Source organism: Falco biarmicus, chromosome 14 (genome assembly GCF_023638135.1).
Source record: "Falco biarmicus isolate bFalBia1 chromosome 14, bFalBia1.pri, whole genome shotgun sequence".
Classification (NCBI taxonomy): domain Eukaryota; kingdom Metazoa; phylum Chordata; class Aves; order Falconiformes; family Falconidae; genus Falco; species Falco biarmicus.
Genome location: NC_079301.1, coordinates 16,255,098 through 16,277,800, shown reverse-complemented (window position 1 = coordinate 16,277,800; position 22,703 = coordinate 16,255,098). Strand labels below are relative to the sequence as shown.

The window sequence follows — 22,703 nt, the reverse complement described above, 5'->3', positions numbered from 1 at the left end:
TTACATAAATAGCTTAATTCTCCTTTCATTTATGGCATTATAAATCAAGACCAGATCTACTGAAACAAAAGATGTTATACTGGCATAAACCCGGTATTGACAGCATGTGCAGGCTTTCGTTATATAGATTCTTTCAGCCAGTAATTTTTCTGCTTTAACAACTCAAAAGCCGCCCTAGCATAAGATGTAAACTGTTCAGTGTGGCAGCTGAAGGCTAGTCTTCCTAGGAGATCTTGCTCTTTATGTCTGTGCTCTGGTTTTCCAGGTAGCCTCTGGATGTTAATGTTTGGTATCAATATACAGTTTATCTGGTTAATTAAAAACATAACATTTCTGGTAAAGGCGGCCTGATGACATTACGGTTTATTATTAAGCACAACTTCATCTATTCTTCTATTGTGTAGTTTTTGGATAACTTGCTGTTAGTGTGTCTGCTGATAAAAATCTGTTTGCAAATCAGAAATACATTTTAAAAAACCCAGCACCCGCCCTGCAGTAGTTTAGTAATGCAGTTTCTGTTCTTCCTTCGTCTGTACATGTGGCCAAGAGAATGACAGATAGCATACCTTGCATTGTTATTGTGGCTAGTATGGAGCAAAGACCAGTCAATCCATGACTGGTATAGCAGAGGCTAAATAAATAAAGAAGTCAGCTCCATCTTTTGAAGGTAAAAATGTCGCCGTACTTTTCACTCAGTCATACAAAGAACCACGGCAGATTAAGAGATGTTGCAGGATTTTGTGGCATCTCATTCACAGAATAAAAAGCGCATTACAGCTGAATGACAAAATTTCCAAAGCTGTGGCAAGCAACAGTCCTGATCCAAGCCTCAGCAAAGTCCGTGCAGGTTCTTGTGTCAGGGAACTATACTGAGAAGCAAAGCCTGACTGGAATAAATACTTTCCCTTGAACTGCTTTACATGATAGAGATGATTAGCAGTTTTAGATGATCATTTTAATATGAAGCATTATGTAAGCACAGATGACTTTAGAATATTTCAGATGCCATTTGAATAAATCTGTGTAGGTACACTGTTATAAAATGAGAACACAGTGAGCACATAGTTGGGAAACAATTTGCTATCCTATATTTGGTTTCAATTTTCTTTGCTCTATGCTGCATCTGAACACCACTTTTACAACCATTCTCAAAGCTTTCAAAACTAAACCCATGACTTAAAAGGAATAGTTTAAACCAACATGTTCCCAAGCAACACGTCAGTTTTGGCTATTTACTATTTCCTGCTGGAAAAAGCACTTGAACCAAAACACTTCCTCTGCTCAGATGCAAATGTATTTTGTTATAGAAAACAGCAGTGTTGACATAATTAGTTGTTGGCTTACCATATACAGTCTTAGCCTGTGCCCTGGATTCTAAAATAAATAGAGGGCCTGAACAAGCTTACATAAGAGACCAGTACGCCAGTCTCTTGACACCAGAGGTGGCTGGGACTTAGGCAGCAAGTCACAAGCATGCCACATCTTGCTTAAATACAAGGCAAAAGGAGCAGCCCATACATATGCGACTGTAAAAAAAAAAATATTTTGGCAACTCCTAACACATTTTTAGTAGAATAAGGTATCAAGATGCTCCTCTCAATGTTAGGTAGGTTTATGAACAGAACTGTTCTTTAGCTTTTTCTATGAAGTTAAGGACTTTGAAAATCCTATGCAGCTTCTTAAGGGGTCTCCACTGAAAAGGGTCCTTTCATCACTTCACAGATGCAGCTTAAATGCAGCTAGGATTCATTCTTGCCTGAAACTGTAAATGAAAAGGTATCCTGGTTATAGCTTTAAATCACAGAAACCTGTAAAGCAAACAGTAATGCATGAGAGGTACCAAAGTGCAGAGAAGTATGTGGTAGTGATGTTAAGCCAGGCCCTCTTCAGTTCCCGTTATTCTTACTTTACTACAGCAAAGAGGGGAGGGAAAAAAAAAAAGCACTTAATGACCTTTATATATGATGTGGTTTGGACAACTTCATTTCTATGGTTTGGTTCCTTCACACCGAGTGTTGTTGTGATCTAGGATTTGTTCCTTATTCCTTTATCCAAAACACCTAAAGAAAACAGGTCACGTGTAATATCTGTTCACCTCTAGTAGTTTTGTTATGCAAGCCAAAGAGTAAAGAACACAAAAATTTTAATTAGCAAACAACTGTCCACACAGACATTGTTGGTACAACATAGTTATAAGTACATCTACAAACACATACAGGTTCTTTGGACTATGATTTTTTAAAATATATTTTATATGACAATGTGAACAAATCTGGAAAAAGCAAAATTACTTCAACCTTATGTAGAGGTAGCTGAACAGTACTCCGTTCAGTGATATGAGAGTATAACTTAGGTTGCATTTCAAGTTCATTACAGTGCACAAAAGGATGTTTTACAAACAAATGGAATACACAAGTCCACAAAACTTTTTATTTAAAATGGCTTGATATACTTCTGGCACTCTAGTAACCACATAGCTTGATGGAATTAAATTGGACAAGTATATGGTTCCAAATTAAGACATCTTACACAGATAGTCTTTTGCTCCTCATTTTTATACTTCTCCCGTTCCTCACCAGGGAATTATAGACACTATTACATTGTTTTTGCTACACTTCTGCTCTGTAAACCTTTGTTCTGCAAATTGAATGTAAAGATTTAAAGGTGCATATGTTTGTACTTATAAAATATATGGCTATGACTATTAAAAAGCTCAAGAATGGCAATAACAGAATACAGGCACTTCTATGTGAGGGTTACTTTAGACCTTATGAAACTTCAACATTAGTAAGCACTTCACATGATACCTGGATGAGTAAGTCAATGTAGTAGTTCAGGTTTTTTATTATTCACCATTTTAATCCTGTCTAAGCAGATTAGTTTCTTGTCCTCAGACAATATTTATTTAGCAAAGTGTTTCAAAATAGTGACTCTGCTGAAACTACCATTTTTCTGTAGCTATAAGACTTTCAGTGATTTACTGGGCTTTGGAATAAACCCCAGGATCCTAAACCATCTGCTGCACCAGTTACAAGTTAGGTTGTGAAGCTGAAACTGAGTGAGAACTAAGCAGGGATTGAAAGTAGGTATTGAGTTCATCTGATGTAGGACTCGGGGGAACGCGGAGCACTATCCTAAGTGCATATAGTTCCATTGGATTTATATGCACAGAAAACCTGTAGTTAAGTTACACTTTCATTTAAATAATAATTTGTGAACATGTTCTCCATTCCTAAACACTGCATTTAAATATAATTCCTATCTGTCAGTCATTTAAACACCAGTAAAACTTCAGCACCAAGTAGAAATCATTAAAATGAAATTTTTTCATGACAAGAACAATCAGCAAGGGAATAATCTCCCCTGGGAAGCAGTGGATTACCCGACATCGGATACTTAAGATTCAGCTGGACAGGGTGCTGGGCCATGTTGTCTAGATCATGCTTTTGCCAAGAAAGTTTGGACCAGGTGATCCCTGAGGTCCCTTCCAACCTGGTATTCTATGATTCTATGAAAAAACCATCTAAAACAAAACTTAATTTTATAAAGCTCTTTCTCTACAGCACAGATTAATCCAGACCTGCTACATCCAAACCTACCTTTTTTTTTTTTTTTTTTTTTGTTAGATTAAAATAATCTTTGGATTAAGAAATCCATGGTTCAGGTGTTCTGCTAGTAAGTAGTCAGGACAGAAGGGCAGGCCAAGGAACAGGTCAGCCATTCAGTATGACAGCTGGTATCTCTTATTGCTACAAAGGTAATAAAAGATATCAGCACTTAAAAAAAAAAAAAAGGGAACTTTTACAACTAATGCCAGAATGTCACTTAAGACTTGGTATGGCAGTGGCCTATCACACTATTTTATCATTTCATTATTAAAACTACTAAACTACTTCCCACAACCGTGTCTGAGTCCACTCTCAGGTTTCATGATTTCTCCTATTAATCCAGCCCTATCTCTGGTTTGCTTTCAACCAAGTCATGCTAGCCAAGATAATAGCTATTTTCATAGAAACATATCCCCTTAAGGTATTCTAGGCAAAGGAGCATGTAAGACAAAGCAGTTATTCTGAGTGTCCTAAACCTGTCTATAGCAGGAATGAAAAATTACTATTACTTTCTGCAGAAAACTTCATTTTTAATTAGAAGCCACATAATGTGTATGTACAGAGATTTGGAAAGGTGATACAGCCAGTCTTTGTTATTTAATGTATTTTGTTAAATACTTCATTTACAGAAAAGTGAGATATTTCAGATTAACAAAACTATATATTACAAATGCAAGTCTAAAACTTTCAAGAAGTTGCTGGGAGATGTTCAGGTGATATTACCCAGGAGACTGGCACTTAGTTAGAGTTTGAGCTACTCTTTGTTCTCTCTCTGCCTGCGTTACAGAAGACTTGCTTTTTGTACTCCCCACAGCCTTTATTTTTAAAGGGAGATTGATCACATTTACTCAGAAATAAAAGTTATTTCTATTGATTTCAGTAATCCTAACTCAGTGACCCAAGGTCAATGGAAATTGACTTCTGTGAAGCACAGTGACTTCTGTGAAGCACTATGCATTACTTATGTCTGCACAACAAAGATTAATCAGTACTTCTGGCCACATAGGAAATGCAAGTTTGAGTTATGATTTTTATTTTTTTTTTAAAACAGATGGGCAAGACTGGTTATAGGACTGGGTTCAGTGTCTAGAAAAATCTGAAAAGCTTAAATAAAATACTCCCCCAATTAGCATTTTATCTGATCAATGCCATTTCTGTAATGAATTTTGAAGCATTTTAAAATCTGTTAGGCTGTTTATTCACATCTCTAATAAACATTGCATTTACATCCTTGTACTGATTAATACAACTGAAAAAATCAGTACTGTGGCATAACTAGAAGATTTCTTTTGTTTTTGAACCTCATTACTGAAACTTTACAGTCTCAGCTTACTGAAGGCTAAAGCTACTCCTTGTCTAGCTTTTCCTGGACAGGTCTGTGTTCTCTAGCAAATCTATTTCTCAGTATTTTCTTTTCTTCTGATGGCATTTATAGACTTCAGCTATTAATCTAGGATGTGCAGCCATAAAGCAGTCCCAGACAGAACACCACTGTACACATACAGATGAATTTTCCTCATGTATTCAGTTTGTTGTGCATATGCAGATCAACTGTACGCATGACATGCAGTAAGCCATGTTTCCAGGTTGCAACAAATGCACTGGGCATTCATGAGAGGGGCATGTAGAGAAGTTTCTGCTTAGGAGATTCTGGCAGCTTTACTAAAGGCTAATAGAAAAGCCAGTATTCACTTTTAAAATCAAGGGTTCTTTCCATGTCAATTTCTAAATCAACAAAATAGGCTGACTATAAATATGTGGAAGATGTAGCATGCAGGCAAGAAGAACAATGACATCAGTGAGAAAACAGTTTAAAATAGGTATTTAAGGTCCTTTTCTCACAGGTAAGAGTAACAAAGTGACAACTTTTTTCTACGGGAGCAATATAAGCCCCTTATGTTATGCAATACATAAATGCAATTCTTCCTTAAACCATTAACACAGCTTCACTTCCAAACAAGTAGAAATCACTTTGTTATTGACTTAATGATGACAAATGCCATAGCAGGTGTCAGCCACCATACACTTGTTACTGTTCAGAACATGTATGTATTTCTAGATGTTGTTTACAGAGAAGCTTGTAAAGTACCACCTATGGAAGAAGTACAGCGATCTAGCAGTGTGGAAGTAGCATTCCTAGAGCAGCTCAATGCAATCACAGGATACATATTCCATTTGCATCACAAGGTTGAAACACGTTTGTCTTCCATTTGTTTCTTTGGTACCCTTATGGAGAAGTTCTATAGAATTTAACAAGAGGGGGGAAAAAAGGTAGTTTTATGGAAACTTAACAGTATGGAAGTTACTTTTACGCTAACAAATAGTTCTGATGAGATGACGGAAAACACATGTAGAACTGACATTAAGTTTTACTGCAATTTTTCATAAAGGCATGGAATGGCAAAGAGTGCTATTATCCCGGGTATAAATAAGGAAATTTGTTGCATTCCATAACATTCTCAATTCAATCTATTTTTTGCCCCTGAAAAGGAAAACAGTAGCTTAGAATGAAAGGCCTGGTTCTGCTCACATTGAAACCAGTTAAAGTCCAGAGTCAGATGAGGCAAGATCAGTCCCAGACAGTGGTACACTGAAAGCAATAGAAGCAGCAAAACAAGTATATGAACTGTTGATCTAAATAATCAAACCCAAGATACTTCCTACTCTCATTTGTGCCCTATTTTCACCTTTTTTTTTTATAGCTAGAAGTCATCATGCTAAAATTCACTTTTCCTTGGGAGTTAATGATTATTAGCAACACTACCCAATCTCTTAAAAGAAATGCAATGGCTGGGTAGAGTTTGAAGCTAACAGAAACCTGAAGATGGGATGAAATGAATAGCATTTATTACAACGTATTCTTTCTTATGTGCTACAAACTGCACTCTCAGTCCTACAGTTCAAAATAACTCCCCCTCCCCCAAACACACTCCAAACCCAAATCCCACCACACAATTGAAAGAAAACTGATCTTAACAGCAAGAAGAGTTGATATAAAAAAATTTATGTGGTAACCTACAATGAAATGATACCAGTACTTCCAGTTTTCTTCAGGAGAAGCAACTTCTCATACATTGTGGCTTTTTCTTCGCAGTTATTTGTAGCCATTATCCATTCTTGCAAGAAGGAGTTCAGATATACATTAAACTCCAAGTTACTCTCTGTTCTGTGAAAAACTAGGGGATAGATCCTTCTGTCACCACTATGGCCAATTCCCACTAACATCAGCTAATCAGTACTTGAATTTACTCAAGCACTTAAACACTCATGCTTAAGGTTAAGCATGTGCTTGACTCTTTTGTGGTATCAGGAACCAAGTCGCAAGCATAGGATCAAGCTCCAACAACTGTGCTTGAGTTCTCAGACATAATCTGTATATTCAAAGACTTCACAGCAGGCTGTTTCAGGGAAAAAAAAAAAATCCTTCTTAAGCTACAGTAGAACTGGGGATAAGTAGAAAAACATTCAAAGTATTTGAACACAAATATGAAAATTATCTAAGCAGTTGCTTGTGCACTGCTAGAGTTATCATTTTGCCCCCAGTCATAAATACAGGGTAAAAACACTATAAATAAATAGAGCAGCTCACTTTCCTTTAGGGAATGAACACATAAATAATATACATTTTGAAACAAAAACTTATAGTGCAAAAATAAATTATCGAACAGAAGTTGTGAACATTATTTTACACAATGCTATATAAAACCTGAACCATTTGGAATAAAAGACTTTGCAGTTCACTGAAATAATGCATTAACATTATTATTTCTGCTTCACATTAAACTGCACAGTTTATCCTTTATCCACTAAAAAAATAAAAATAAAATAAATTAAAAAACCCTTAAGCTTTTTAAAAGATTTATGGCAAACAAGATCACTTTTTGTTCTATCACATTTGTTATTAATTTAGCAGTGCAGTGATTGAATAATCATCTGAGAGTTCCAAATGGAAACTACTGAAGTATCCATAAACATCCCTTGCTCTTTAGAACTCATTTTCTTTGAAATTCAGGCTTGAAACATCCTGACACTCAAATCTGTAAGACATTATTGCAGTTAGATGAAGTTACAAGAGACAGTCTACAGTCAAGTACTGTGGGAGACTTCACAGCTCTCCTTCTCACCATCACCGTGATCTCGTACGAGACATGAATGTAAGGACACGTCTGATGCCATTCAAGCGGTCTTTGAGGGATTTCATGGCAAGGAAAGGGAGCTGAGCTCTGTTCTCAAGTGGAAGGACAGCTAAGACCCACCAGCACCAGGCTGGCCCGTTAGGGTTAGCCTGCAGTAAGGGGGGGAAAAATAGAAATTAGGGTAAACATACATGGTACAGTCTTAGTTTTGAAGATTTAACTTTGAAAACATGGTATTTTGATAGCCATCTAGGAAACAGGTCATTTCATCGCCAAATGGCTTGTGACTACAGGCTGGCTTGAAACAAATTGCAACCAAATTGCACTTTTCCTAAAAGTAGAATTTTGAAGGCAGAAGCAAGATGCATTTCTATCAACAATCTACAGGTTGGGCCTTTAAATTTTTTTTATTTTGTTCCCACATTATTAGTAGTATTTTAGTCCCATATTGTTATCGGCCCAGTTCTTTGGGATTCCTGCCTCCCTTCATACTTCATGTCACTACTTTGTATTTAGTTTTGTTATTATATTCTGTTGTTTTAGATGTTATTTTACCATTTGCAGTCCTTGAACAAGTTTCCTCTTGTCTATTTTCTCTCAGTCATTTAACTAGGGAAGCAGAGTAGGTAAAAAGGCATTTAAGTCTCCTGGGATCCATGCGGTCAGTTAAGGAGTCTCAGGAAGTTACCAAGTCTAAACAGGAGCTTTTTGTTCACAGCTGTGCTACCACTGGTGTATGGCAACATAACTTCGCTACTTCGCTTATGCAGGATAAGTAATATGAATACTCTTCTTAGTCTTATAACACCGTGCCTCCCAGCTTATCGGATAGCCCTGCTATTTCTGTCTCTAGAAGTTACATAAACCACTGACTCTGGATACCTGTGGGTCAGGATCCTTAGCTGGCATTGGACCAAAATGACTGAGAATTCGACTTTTGAGCGCTTGCTTGAGGGAGTTAAACCACATATATGCCTGATCATAGACTGAATCATGGAGAACAAGTAATGCAGCATACTCTTGTCCTTGCACCTGAAACAAGCAAAGAGAGGGAAGCTTACCGTTAGTTCAGTCTGCATGTTGGGGAAGGCACAACATTAGTTTTTAGGATTTTCTGGGGTGGGTAGAGGAAAGGCAAAGAAAAAAGTATGCCAAAAAGAGTTCCAGGATAAATCCTGAAAGCTATTTTGGTGTCCCCTGTTCTGCTCCCCATCCATCAAATCCTTCACTTTCCTACCCTACATTCTAAGCCAATGACACCTATTTACAGAACATGCACTTTCTGGATTGCTATATGAAAAGACTTACATAAATACACAATACAGAAGAGATTATGCAAATCTTTTTTAATTAGTAGCAGCTCCTCAGAGTAGACATCTTCCCATTGTATACCAAAGGCTCATACATCACTCATTGTACTCTGCCTACATTTTTAAAATAAGAATTAATGTACATAATTTTGAAGGTGTAGCAGACCCAATCCTGCTGCTTCTTACCTGAATGGGAGTTTTCTAATTGGCTTCTATGCAAATGGAGGCAGGTGTCCCTTCCTGTCCCATCCCCCCTTGTAAACTGCAGTTATTCTGTCTAGAAGAGTGGTAAGATCTCACCCCGGATTCTCTTCCTTTTGTCTTCTGCTAAAAAATTCTAGGAGAAACACTCTTCAGTATATGGGCAGTGTATGTGCATGTCTGTGGTAACTTACGTTTCCCATCTTTAACCATGAGCAGTTAGTAAATACCACCAATCTGTTTTACTCTAAACTGTTCTACAAAAGAGGACTCACTGAAAACGTATGTGCTCAGAATTGACACATAATACACAGTTTAAATTAAGTATTTCTAAATTTACCTTTTGATCCTCAATGTACTCAATATCTGCTGTATTGTAACCATCACGCTGGCTGTGCTGTATCACCTTAAACCTCCTCTTGCCAATGCTGTCTACAACAGAGCGGCCATCAGCAAAGAATTCAACATTTCTTATCTCCAGAATGCAGCCATAATCTGCAAACCTATTGAAATCAGAACAAAAGCAAGTAAACAAGTCTTATTCTCTCCACCCTTAGCTCCACAGAACTGCCACACAGCCAGTCCCCACCACAAAGGTATTTACCAGTGTCAGCTCATTTCTATTGTTCATAGTACTGACCTGCTGTAGTTCAAATTATTCCACAATTGTTTTTAAAACTATCAGGAAGATTCAGGCTGTCTAATCTGATTAACACTAACTGCATGTTTTGTAATACAGGGAGCATCTTATGAAATTGAAAGTTAGACAGCTCAGAAGCACACTTTCTCCATAATCCTAGTATGTTCAGTCAATTTGTACAGAAGAACAAGTGCAATACAGGGTATTAGAATCGTGGAAGGACTATGGAAATCCATGTTTTCCTACAATTTCAGCAGATTTTACTTTGTAGGCGTGTATTTTCTGTACATCATGCTTTTTATGATGTATACATACCCCATCATAAAAAGGGGGAGGAAAGCTAAATACAGAGACAGACATTAAATTACCCAAGACTGACTGCAAGTGGCTCAACACAAACGCTCAACCAGTAATTATGAAGGCTCTGCCGTACCTCTGCAGCCTCCACTATATCCAGAACATGAGGCTATAAAGGTATCCCAATAACTTAGCTACTCTTTCCATAATTTTAGAAAAATAAGCTCACCAATACACCTTATTGCCATTTCAATTTGATTTCTTGTGCCAAAACATTCAACAGATTTCAAAACAGTAGGAAATATACATGAAAAGGAAGTGTTACACAAGAGGTCTGCAGCTTAACTTTCTATAATATACATTAGCTGTGTATGTTTCAAGAAAAATGGGTAGTCCTATTAGTCAGAATCTAAGTGCTTTTAAGAAAAAAACTTCAGTCTTCGCAATGTCTTTAACCATCAGAATTAGAAAGAAACTTTCTCTACTGGAAAACTATCACAGATATTACAGCCATGGACCTTTCTGCATCTCTCCAAAGAAACTCGCTCCAGACTAAGTGGGGTATATCACACGGTCCAGAGCATGCTGCTCACTCACCCCTTTACCGGGTCACTGATGCACATCCCAAACTGTTTGGTGCCAGTCTCCATGCACCTTCGAATCATCAGGCGGTAACAAGGCTCAAAGATGTGCAGGGGGCATGGGACTGTAGGATACGCCATTGTGCAGACAAATATAGGAACATTCTTATTTAGGCTGTAAGAAAGAAAGGACAAATCAGAGATGATACTTTTACCAAAGTACTGACAAGGTATGAAATACATTTTATGCAGTAACATACTTTTTAATATTGTAACATCTTTAGGATGAAGTTCTTAATGAAGTAAAAACTAAAATTATTTCCCCCCTTAATTGACTAGACATTATGAAAGTAGTATACCACTTACTAGTAGAAGAATTTTTAGTTATGCTTTCTGGTTTTGCTAGTGAGAGCAAAACTACATCTCTATTACTGCTTTTATTTACTTTATTTTCCTTAATCCCATTTCTTTTCTACCCAGCACATTCCAACTCCCAGCCTGTGAGACCACTTCCACCTATTGTCTCACACTGTGGCTTTCATGGAAGGCCACTGAAAGCAACCACACTGCGTTTATAAAGCAGCCTTCTTGCTTGGGTTTATTGTTTAGCACCGTGTCCAGTTTTTATGCTAACTCAAAGCACAATTTCACCTGGACCCTGTTCTCTCTGAAATCACATGACATTAAGAAGCTCCTTTGTCAGCATCTTAGCTCGTGTTCCACAGCAGCAGGAGCCATTCATCAGCTAACGGCAGTAGTATTAAAGACTGGATTTTATATAACTGGATTACATACTTGGAAAGCTCTGCTATTTCCTCTTCGTAAATCTTTCTTCTTTCAGTGAGTTCCTCTGGAAGATATCTAGCTATTAACTCCTCCATTAGTACTGTTTTACAGTATTTCCTCATAGCCAAGCACTGCAATAAAAACATATGCAAGCAGTTACAGATATGTCTAGCATTTCCACATGTATGGTGCCCGTGCACAAGCAGTCATCTCTTAGCTCCATTTTCTTACGTCTACAGCAAATCAAAATGATCTTTTAAGCTTGCACTGCCACTAAGGAGTTGTTCATTGAACTATTCCCTGTGTTATGGGCATTTTCTTGGGAAACCTGGGAAGTAAAGTCACCTACAGATTTTTTAAGTACAGGTCTGGCCCCAAGGTCTGAACAGAGGATACTATCCATGCTTTAAGTCAGAAGAACATTTTAAGAATCACATTCTTAAGTTATGTAGTATTTCCTTCGAGCAGGGAAATATCAAAGGTTTCTGAAGGTGCTACTTGATCCTGTTCTATGCCCTTGAATTTATGCTGAGAAGATCCAAGCCTCATTACCTCCGAGAGCCCTTCCTTGCACAAGGGACATTTTGGGTTGTGATCCAGGCATCTCTCAAGACATTTGAGACAGAAGGTGTGTCCACAAGGTGTAGTGACAGGTTCATAGAAGAGCCTGGATTGGCAAATCCAAAAACAAAGATAACAATATTGTGTACTGAAGTAAAAGCTGCTACCAAAAAAGTTGTTCCCTGCTTTTCACTTTTTCAACCTACTTCTGTATTTATTCAACTTTCTTATTGCCACCTAACATGAAAGGCAGCCCAAGAACTCTAATTTCAATGGATGTGAAAAAGCATATTGTCATTAACTTCCGACAAGCCAGGATTTAATTTTCCTCTGTGTGAGTGATAAATAGAAGCAGAAGTTGGACCATCTGACTTTCTGTAATGAAACTGAGCAATACTTGCATCACTATTACTGTGGAAATCATGTGATTACTTGTATGTGTAGAGCTAAGCACAAAATTGCTATTTGCAGTAACAGTCCACATAAGTGATGGCAATAAACTATTATTGCCAACTCTAATGGGGACTGGGAAAGCAGTTTTGTTGGAATAGACAGGTTTTTACCTTCAAATTACTGCTTTTCTGGAAAGTTAGTGGCATTAGATTCATGTTTCATCTACAAAAATATTTAAATGTATAAGGCCAGGTCTTCAAAGTATCACAGTATCTAATCATTACCCATTTACCTCTGTGACATTTACTTTCATGTAAGGATTTTCCACTTATTATGTGATATTGCAAAGTGATGTTTCCTTGCCAATAAGTATCTTAAGGAAATGTAAATAATACAGAAGCATTTTTTTTTAAATAGAAAACATTCAAAACTAGGAACAAGCTGTTAGGCATCTGCTATAACTTACAACATACTGTCTAAGCATTTTAAGGTCTCAAATATTAATCTAATTTAATTAAATTAATAAGTTTACTTTAAAGTATTACCATTTATCAAAACAGTACTCTATTACACATGTGGAAATTGTAAGAATGTAAACCCACATTTGTTAGCATCTTTGACAAGATAAGTGTATTTAAGAGTGTAATTGGCTCTGAACAGGAGTGTCATAGCCAGTTTATTTATAGTAACTAATGACATTGAATATTGACATTTAGGCAAGGGAACATATGAAGTACCACCTAAAATACCACACCTATCTTATTGCAGCTTGACTGTATATTGAACTCTTGCAAATTGTTTCATGAACAGAAACCTCACTTCACCAAGGCTACCTTATTCCTTTAAGCAAAGTAAAATACTGAATTCTACAATGTTTCAGTGAGCACTGCTTTGCATATGTAATCATTACTTGATCTGAAACACTAGCATAAAGACAAGAAATCCCTGCTAAAACGCAGGAGTCTGCTCTGGCTCTCACAAAAGCCAGCTGCAGCTTTTTCCTAATGACTCTGAGGGGACCTGGACCAAGCCTCCTGACTTACAGGAAGAAACACTATACACCAAGATTTCTCATGACATCATTTCAAGCTATTGTAACAGCAGAAAATAAATATACACTCCTGCTGAGTAATGCTCCTTCGCTTCTCACCACTATGTTGCTTTGACTATTATTTTTTCTCTTCTGCTTGCTGTTGGAGGAAATATAGATCAATAACATTTTGGCCACTCCATCAAACAAATAGGTTAATAACAGCTCCTGCAGTTAATTGTGAACAGGTCAGTAGGTTACTAGGTAATTAGTTCAAAGTATCTCAGGATCCAAATCCCTAAGATACTTCTGAAGAACATAGCAGGAAACAATTATAATCCATCTGTATTAATAGCAAGATAAAGATCTTGTGACCACTTCCCTTAGCCCAAGCCTTCATTGTTGCAGTGATGTTGAAAGTAACATCCTTCTACATGCAAGGTCTGTATTTGTGATTGCAATTACAAGACCAGCATCACTATCCTCTATACCATAAGGGAATCTGCATCCTTGAGCCAATTCCTTTAAAAATGTATTGTAGTCTGGCTGTTTCTGATTTAACATAGAGGATGAGGAAATAGGGCTAATTAATTTTATTAAAAACATCTGAAAAATGCTTTGTGGACATAATGATCATAAGCATGCACACTCATTAAAACCAGCTAAGACTAATTGAGTGGCTTTCTGTTAGAGGAAAGTTTTGCTCTTAGCAGTATCAAGTGTTTTGACAGCTGTATAAACTTTTGGAGCATGTTTCAGCTGTAGGCAGACAGGGAGGGGGGCAGATCTGGTTTATTCCAAGCAGAAGCAAACCAGACTCGAAGATTTCAGTTTGTCTGAAATAAATTGAAGGGCACCCCTTTCCCCTGCATACAAATAATAAAACAAAGCAACCCCAGAATTCTCAAAGTACAGGCCTTCAGAAATAAATCCACGAAGATGCTATCTGCTATTTAAGGATATATATCTCTTAAGCAATAGAGGAAAAACCCATGCTCTTGTTTGCTTGCAAGATCCTTCTACTGCAATAGTAGCAACATGGTATTTACATGTAAACTTGGAATAGTCATTGTATGAGGTCTCTTTAGCTACTTTATGCTTTGTATAACATCATACACAGCTCTACAAATACCAGAGGACAAACTGTGGTTTCGTGCACTACGTGTGTCAGTGGGTGGGTGTGTGTAACTCATGACAAGAAATCTTTCAGACACCTTCAATAACATGTTTCCTCAATGTGACCTTATAGGCCCTCTCCCAAACAATCACTAGGCTAGAGCAGATCAAGAAGTTCCTACTTATCAACAGTGTTCAGAACCAAAGGTCTCCAAATGCACCACTGGAGTAACAATTATAATAAGAACTAATTTCAAGTCAGCGGGAAAAGTAAGTACCATTTATGGTACTTTATGACCATCTAGGTCATAAAAGGAAAAAGATACAGCTTAAAAGGTGAAGACATCTGTGAGAACACAATGGATACCTCATACATAGGGAGCAGTCCAAGTCTGATGGATCCACAAATTCAAATGGAATATGTTGTCCAGTACTGTTCCCCTTAGTATCAACTGTATCTATCAATAACAAAACACACATTATACACAGCTCTGTTCAATTACATTAAACAACAGTACCCCATGTATCTACAAGCAGCATCTGATATTTACATGTGTATTGCAGTGAACCATTAAGCCTCATTACAATAATTTCTATGCAAAGCATCAAATTCAGTCTTGGCACAAATCAGCATACCTCCCCTTAGTTTCAGTGACATTATACCCACTTGTAAAGGGTTGAATTTAGCCTTGCATTAACAATTAATGTCAAAACATTTTTTTATTCTTGTTGAAAGTCTAAAGGGAGAAAAATTCTTCTGTCATACCATTGTAAATACATCCCACAGCATGAAAACAAGGCCAGGTATCATGAACTAACAGAATTTGTGCTTTTACACAAATTTTTATTGATCCAGAAAGTGCTAAGATTACGTGCAACATTGATGTTCCTTAAAATACTCAGAGCTCAACTATAACAAAACCTTGACCCAACCTTCTTAGCCCAGCCCTCACCTTTTTTAGATTTTTTTTTTTTTTTTACACAGACAAGAAAGATTCCACATCATGCCCTGATCAGGCTGAAGTGAAAATATAAAAGCTAAAATGTAAAAATGTAACTTGGACCCTCTTCCTCTTAAGTTTTATAAAAGTAGAATTCCCACTGATTGCATGCCACAGAACTTCTCCTGTGCATAGTTAAACATACCTTTCTTCATCAGTTTGCAGGGTACCTCAGCATTTCGCATCTCCTCTGAGCAGCACTTCCTTTTCAGGAGGTTGCACTTCTCAGAAATGAGAAAAGTAGACTCTGGCATGGAGGCAAGTTTGTTCTCCTCTGAGCAGTCCTTTTTGCTCTCTGTGATTTGTATAGATTTCCTCAAACTACCAGAAGTAGTTACATTTGGTTCCTCTTGAACAGGAAAACCCTTTTTCTGTTCCACATTTACCTATGCGAAGAAAGGACTGACATTAGACCAATCTTCCAACAACTTGGTAAGGAAATAAAAAACCCAAACCTGTCACAAATTTTAATATTATGGATCACCAGGAAGGACTTTGTAGGTCAAGAAGCATCAGTTTGAGCATTGCTGTGTCAGGGCCTGATTTTAATGGAGGGGAAAAAAGGCAGCAAACTATTCCCACCACCCCACCATGGCACTGAATATTTTCAGCCTTTATGTGTGGCTTTATAGCTTGGCCATGAAACTTGATTCAGGCAGAAATGTGGCTAGATCTCAGGTGAAATATATTGTTATCACTTAACCCATGGAAAAATGCACATTGTTTATATCATAATGATGGTATCAACCATCAAAGCCACCAAATCAATGCAAGTCTATTTTAAGGAAGCAGTATAAACACAAAATTTATAACGGAGATATCGCACCGAGCTTCCTTTAGCAAGACACATTTCTTTTGTAAAGGATAAAACAATCAGTCTTGATCCTGTTATGGCCACAGAACAGCCTGGGAGCAGCCATTATACAGGACGTCACCTATCAGCTTGTCACATCAACTCCCCGATGAACCCGAAAGCAGATACTGTGGATTTTGATCAGGAGCTGTGGTGATGCGTAACAGGAACATGAGTGAACTGTGCCTCAAATTATTTCATGAAAGGGTCATACAAAAGGATTTCTTATCAGAATATCCCAATAGCCTTTCCAGAAGGCACTGTCGCTGATTGTTCTGATCAGTCTCAATAGGGCTGCTCAAAACCTACCATTTTTGTTTGTAAGGACTAGTGAAGTTTTCTCCTACACATACAGTATATGCAAAAGCTATCCTCAAAGTTCAGGTTTCAGTGAAGCGAAGGTGATCCTTAGAAACCCATGAACGAAAATCTCTACAGCCATTTACAAAACTGTGGCTGTGAAACCAAGTTTATGGAGTAGCTAATATAGCTTGTGGCTCGACAATAACCTCTAAGTTGTGTACAAAATCTGAATGCAGGATGATTTTGTCACCGACATCAATGACAGTTCAAGCTGAAACTGTAGATTTTAATATTTCACAGCTTTTGAGGCTCCCTCAATCCAATCTTCAGAAGCCCTTTCCCACTACCAACTAAGTGGAAGAGCTAAAGACAGTTACAGGAATAGAACCCGCTCAATTCCGGCATAAAAATCAGACCAGGGGACTTCTATTAAAGAAAAAATTCAGAAAAAGAGACTTCAGTAAGTCAACATTGTTCTGTATCTTCTGAAACTCAGTAAAAATCTGAGGAAATGCATTCTTCTATCTCCCAGAGGTGAAAAGGAGAGAAGGCTTCCCCATGTGAACATAACACACACAACAAATTAAGAACCACACATCAGACTTGATCTTTACCTTGAGCAACCTTTGTAGGTTATGGCTGGTGCCTCCAGATCCCACTGAATTTAGGAGATTCCCCTTTAATCTAGAGTGATGTGACAACAGCTGCAGGATATCGGGTAAGTGTTCCTGAGCATTTCCCGGGATGAGTGAAAACAAACTAAGTAGAAGCTGTGATATAAAACAGAATACTTCACTGCTTAGTTCCTTCCTTGCAACCTCTAAATGAAAAAGCAAGTAAGGGAATAGCTGAAAGAAGCATCCTTGAATTTGTTAAAACCATTTAAAGAGCCCTTTAGACTAGGGCAAGAACAAAAAGTGCAAGAGCTAATGCAATATAGGCCAAACAGACAGCAAAAGACATTTTCAGAGTTAAATAAGCCCATAAAGTTATTAATCATTCCCTGATGTGACACGCACATGCCTTCATCCTCTTTGTCCTGCAGTTCAGAGCTCACCAGAAATGACCAACATCTTCCTTAAATGTTTTGTGCTGCACATCAGAAGCTTTCACTGGAGTTTACTAATAAGAGAGCACTCATCTCACAGGCTTAATCCAAGTTCAGTTAAGTAAACATATCTGATATTGTGAACTGTAGCTATTTTTAATTCACTTATGTGAGAATACAAAAAACCCGTAGACAGTAGAAAAATGCTACTTCATTTGCTATCAGAAAACAAGTGAATGTTTCAAGTAGCAGCTTGCAGCCACTTGTACAGCACAGCTTATCAGATGTTTATTTAAAAAAATAAACAGATCTGAATGCAAGACTCGCATTTCAAAAATTAATTTCAACATACTACTGAGGTGATCCTGCTGATGCCAGAGGAAGCCATGTGACAGCTAAGATTTTTTTTTTTTTAAAGTGAAAAAGGATTCCACGGGATCGCACTTTGACAAAACTAACATGGACAGACAGTTAATACAAGCAGAACATCACAGCTGCACCCAAAGAATTTGGTAAAATGTAGCATGTCATTGTTATGCAAACAGCCTTGGAAATGACCCAGTAGAACATTGCATCATGGATGAACTCTGTGTCTGATGAGTGCACGAGTAATTCTTTCAGTCATAAGAAGCCTAGTTTCTCAGGACTGCACTGCTCAGAAATTACGCGTCTTGGATAAGGCTATTTGGAGTTGAAACTTAGAAATGTATCAGTTCCTGCTCTTTTTGCTCTAGTGCACACGATGTCTCTCAGCACAACTACGTGAACAAATAAAAACGACAGTGAAAGACTGCATGGAACCCACCAGGAGAAAAAAAGCTACCAAACAAAACGCCCAAATACCAGTGACAAAAAGCTCACAGGATATTGTATAAGGTTGTGATATCCAAATAAGACAGAAATTCAATTGCACAACAGCCATCCAGGTTATACCCTCTCTTGGTACCTTCACGAACAGTGCTTTACAGCAAGAATTCTACTGTGCTTTTAGGAAGCCTTATGTATTACAGCACACAGAAACCCCAAAGTTCCCATCCCACCAGTGATGGAAGAAAAGCATGAATGCACTGCCATACAAGAAATTTCAGTACGAGGAAAACAGAACTAATAGATTTTTATTACTGTAAGCTATCACTGCAATGCTGAGCCTTTTAGCTACGACAACAAAAAAAAAGTCAAATGTCAAAACACTGATTGACAGGAAATGAAATATTTGAGGGGTATGCAAAACAGAGCAGTCTTCACAAAAGCCATTTAAGAACACATACATCACATCTTAAGCTGCTACTGAAAAAAGCTTCGCTGCCAATCCATTTTGTTGCTTATTTAGCGTTATTAGCAACCTTTAAGAACTATTTCAAAACGGCTCTATTGTTCACTGCTTCCTTTCATGCCTCCCTCACGCACTGACACTCGCAGGACTGGCGGTGGGAAGAGAGCTGCTGCTCCCCAGCGGAGTTTGACGGGTGCTGCGTGTTGCCTTCTGCCAGTCAATGGCCCGATAACAACATTCAATAGCAACTCCCCCTCTTCTGCACTCCATCACTGGCAACACATTGCCAAGCTAGGAAACGGATCAGAAATTAGACTACAGAGAATGACAAAAGCCTGCGGGTGGCAATTTATTAACAATTCCGTTCTACTTCAGATTTGCTGATGCTAACACCGTAACCGTTTCTATATAGTGCCTGCTGAGCGTGGTTTCTTGCTGCCTCCCTACCTTCCAGGTAAGAAATACACAAACTCAGATCTGAACTATGTGTCTCCATCCAGCTCTTTGCAGCAAAGAGAGAAAGAAAGGGGAAAAGAGAAGAAAAAAAATCTTATCCTCCTTTATGAAAGGCCACTGAAAACAATAATGCAGTTCCAGGTTTAGGAACTCACCTTTTGTGCCTCAGACTTGGCTGTCTTGTTCCCAGTATCTAAAGCAAGGCAGAACAGAAACTCTCTTAAAGCTTCTTCTGTTTTCCCCAGATTAGCTAATGCTTGTCCTTTCCTTAGGTGACCCTGCAACAAAATGCATCCATGGTTGCAGCTTTTGTTTTTTGACAGAGCATATGCAATAAACCCAAGATGAAATCACAAAAGATCTCTCTGGAGAAGAACAAGTTAGGCAGGGGGAATCCCTATAACAATCTCTTACACTCAGGACACCGCCAGTGCCTGGGTTTTTAACCACAATGGTCCTGAAAACTCTTACAGGCAGAAGTGGGATATTCGCTACCTCAAGCCAGTATGATTCTCACAGCAGAGCCCAACAGATCTTGGAGAAATCTATTTTCCCTACAGCAATCTCCTAAAGTAGCCACTATGTCCTTATAGAAGTATATGAGGACAGCATTTAGTTTTTAGGGAGAGTTCATGAACTTGAGATTCATCCAGGTCAAAGACAATAGCCTAAGCTTATCCTGCAGGATTATCACTCTCTTCCTTCACCTCAGGAAGCTCAGGAATATCATGGTTAAATGTCCATAAGTCACAGGAGTCCAAGAAGTTACAGAACTTAAAAGCCTCCCTCAGATTCTGCTGTCTGACTGTTCTAACGGTTTCTATCAGGGCAGTATCAAAACTGTTTCACAACAAAGTACAGCTGGAGCCAGAACTTACTTTTAACCAGTACGGCTGGAGCCTGCATGCTGTTTCTGCATCGTGCAGCGCATCTTCACAAGCTTTCAAAGTTGAGTTAATCTGGGACCGGTTGCTGTATAGTAAGTGGTCATTGGGAGCTGTAGAAAACGGAAAAATTGGTTGATTGAAGTTAGAAATTAGTTACATAAGCTTGATACCTTAATTTTTAATTATTTTTTTTTTAAAAAAAACCCTGTATGTTGGTGCTTCCAAGTTGCACAAAGCCCCAGAACATCCAGTTTTCATAATAGCTCTGTACTAAAGGAAAATTGGAAACCTCTTTGGGCAACTCCAGACAGTGTCAGCACCGCATTATATAACTGCGGGGAACATTGCATAAAGCACCGCCGAGCCGCCCGGACCGTAACGCACCCGCCCCGACCGGGGACCGGGTGGCTGGTGGGTCCATACCGGGGGCATTGCGGGAGCCACGCTACCCTCCTGCAGGGCGGAGCTTCCACGTTTTTAGCATCAAAGTTTTCCAGGGATACAGGAAGACCTGCCCGTGCCGCTGCTCAGCGCAGGGACACGCGGTGGCACGGCTCCCGCCACAGCAGCCGGGCACGGGCGGCACGAAGGCTCCGCTCCCGGGGGCCCGCTCGCTCCCCGCCGGTTACACAACGGGGGGCGCCCGGCCGGACCGCGGGCTCCGGCTTACGCAACCGCTGCTCTCCTGACCCAGTTCCGCCGCGGGCCGCCGAGCCCCGGCCCCTCCCGGCGCCCCCCACCCCCACCCCGGGAACCGGGCGGCAGCGGCGGCCCCGGGCGCGGGGGGGTACCGGCGGGCCAGCCCCCAACCAGAGGGGGACGCCGTTACCTAGGCTGACCGCTTCGTTGTACTTCTGCAGGGCGGCTTGTAGCTTCTTCTCCTTGTACAGCAGGTTCCCTTCGTGCCTGAGCTGCGAAGCCTTCACTTGGCAGGGGAACCACTTGGCCAGCAGGTTGCTGAGGATGACATTGACCCGCAGGAGCTGCCCGCCCGCCGCGCCGCCCGCCTCCTTGCACAGGACGCAGCGGGACTCGGCCGCCCGGTCCCTCTCCAGGCACTTTTTGCAGAACGTGTGTCCGCAAGGCAAGGAAACGGGCTCGAAGAGGAAGCCCTGGCATTTGCGGCACCTGAAGACGTCCCACTCGCGGGGCTGCGGCGGGCCGCTCCCGGCGGCGGGCAGCCCCTCTTTGATCCGGACGCTCTGCGCCAGGCACTCCACCAGCTTCCCCAGCTGCTCGGCCCGCAGCTGCTGGTGCCGGGACGCCAGCTGGTAGAGCGGCAGCGCTTCGTGCAGCCGCCCGCCGTAGGCCAGCGCGTCGGCCCGCCCGAGCAGCACCTGCCACTCGGGCCCCAGGCCGCCGCCCGACAGCTCCAAGTTCTGCGCCTGCAGAGCGCCGGCCGCCAGCTGCAGCACCAGCTGGGGCTCCGGGCGCTGCTGCGGCGGCAGGTGGGAGCCCATGGCGGCGGAGCGGCGCCTCTAGCAGGGCGGGCGGCTGCGCCGCGGGGCGCCGGGGCGCGGAGGCAGCGGGGGAGGGGGCGCGGCGCGGCCCCGCCGGCCCATGCTGCTGCTGCCGCCCCGCGCCGCGAGCGCCCCGCGCCGCCGCCGCCGCTTATATAGAGGCGGGCACGTGACGGCGCGCGGCGGCGCTCATTGGGCAGCGCCCGCAGGTTGTTACAAAACCAGGCGGTTTTGTAACGCGCCGACCGCGGCCCCCGGCCCGCTGAGGGGCCGCCCGCCCGCCGCGGCCCACGGCAGCCGCCGCCGCACCGAGCCCCGGCCGAGGTCCGGCAGCGGGTGGGGGGAGCCGGCAGCGTCCCCCGGCGTGGCGGCGGCGGCGGGGGGTGGGGTGGTTCCCGGCGCCCGGCCCGGGGAGGGGTGCCCTGTCAGCGTTGGGCGGGCAGGCCGCGCCGCTGTGGCGGTCCGTGGGGCGCGGAGCAGCTCGGCGGGGCTGCCGGCCGGGAGCTAGCCCCGCACCCCCGCTCCGCCCCGCCGGCCCGGCCCGGGCACCTCCGCGGGGCCCTGCGCCTGGCACCGGCTGGGGGGCGCGTCCCGCCGGGCCGCCCGCTTACGCGCGCTGGGAAGTCGGGTCTGACCCGCGGTGACACGGCGGCGAGAGATCCCGCCTTCGGTGTTTCGGTGCTCACCGTAATACTAAAGAAAAAACAGTTCAAAGCGGCTTTGAAAAAAAGAATGCCCTTTCCTGCGAGAACTGGGCTTTTAA

The 22,703-nt window shown here is 41.0% G+C and overlaps 1 protein-coding gene across 3 annotated transcripts; it reads right to left on the bottom strand.

Moving 5' to 3' along the window:
• Positions 1 to 848: 848 nt before the first annotated feature.
• Positions 849 to 22,069, bottom strand: LONRF3 (LON peptidase N-terminal domain and ring finger 3). 3 transcript variants are annotated; one of them, XR_008825483.1, is made up of 14 exons: positions 21,310 to 22,069; positions 20,472 to 20,590; positions 19,749 to 19,871; positions 17,431 to 17,586; positions 15,806 to 16,046; positions 15,027 to 15,117; positions 12,112 to 12,226; positions 11,569 to 11,690; positions 10,790 to 10,948; positions 9,596 to 9,758; positions 8,627 to 8,776; positions 6,628 to 7,893; positions 1,954 to 2,060; positions 849 to 1,762 (listed from the first exon to the last, which is right to left on the bottom strand). XR_008825483.1 is itself a non-coding variant. In XM_056359741.1 (13 exons), exons 1-12 carry the CDS (start codon positions 21,938 to 21,940, stop codon positions 7,735 to 7,737), a joined length of 2,229 nt encoding a protein of 742 aa, XP_056215716.1. In that variant the 5' UTR covers positions 21,941 to 22,069; the 3' UTR covers positions 5,550 to 7,006; positions 7,733 to 7,734. The 3 variants fall into 3 exon arrangements, 2 of the variants coding, with proteins under 2 accessions (XP_056215716.1, XP_056215717.1); XM_056359741.1 differs by lacking the exons at positions 849 to 1,762; positions 1,954 to 2,060 and having other exon boundaries at positions 5,550 to 7,006; positions 7,733 to 7,893; XM_056359742.1 differs by lacking the exons at positions 849 to 1,762; positions 1,954 to 2,060; positions 17,431 to 17,586 and having other exon boundaries at positions 5,550 to 7,893.
• Between the last annotated feature and the right edge of the window lie 634 nt (positions 22,070 to 22,703).

Excerpts from the sequence above, each read along its gene's own strand:
- LONRF3 (XM_056359741.1), bottom strand. The coding sequence starts at position 21,940 with ATGGGCTCCCACCTGCCGCCGCAGCAGCGCCCGGAGCCCCAGCTGGTG. Across the intron at positions 12,227-15,026 it reads GACTGCTCCCTATGTATGAG|GCTCTTCTATGAACCTGTCA; the intron begins GTATCCATTGTG and ends TTGCCAATCCAG. Across the intron at positions 7,894-8,626 it reads CTAAGGATCCTGACCCACAG|GCTAACCCTAACGGGCCAGC; the intron begins GTATCCAGAGTC and ends CCCTTACTGCAG.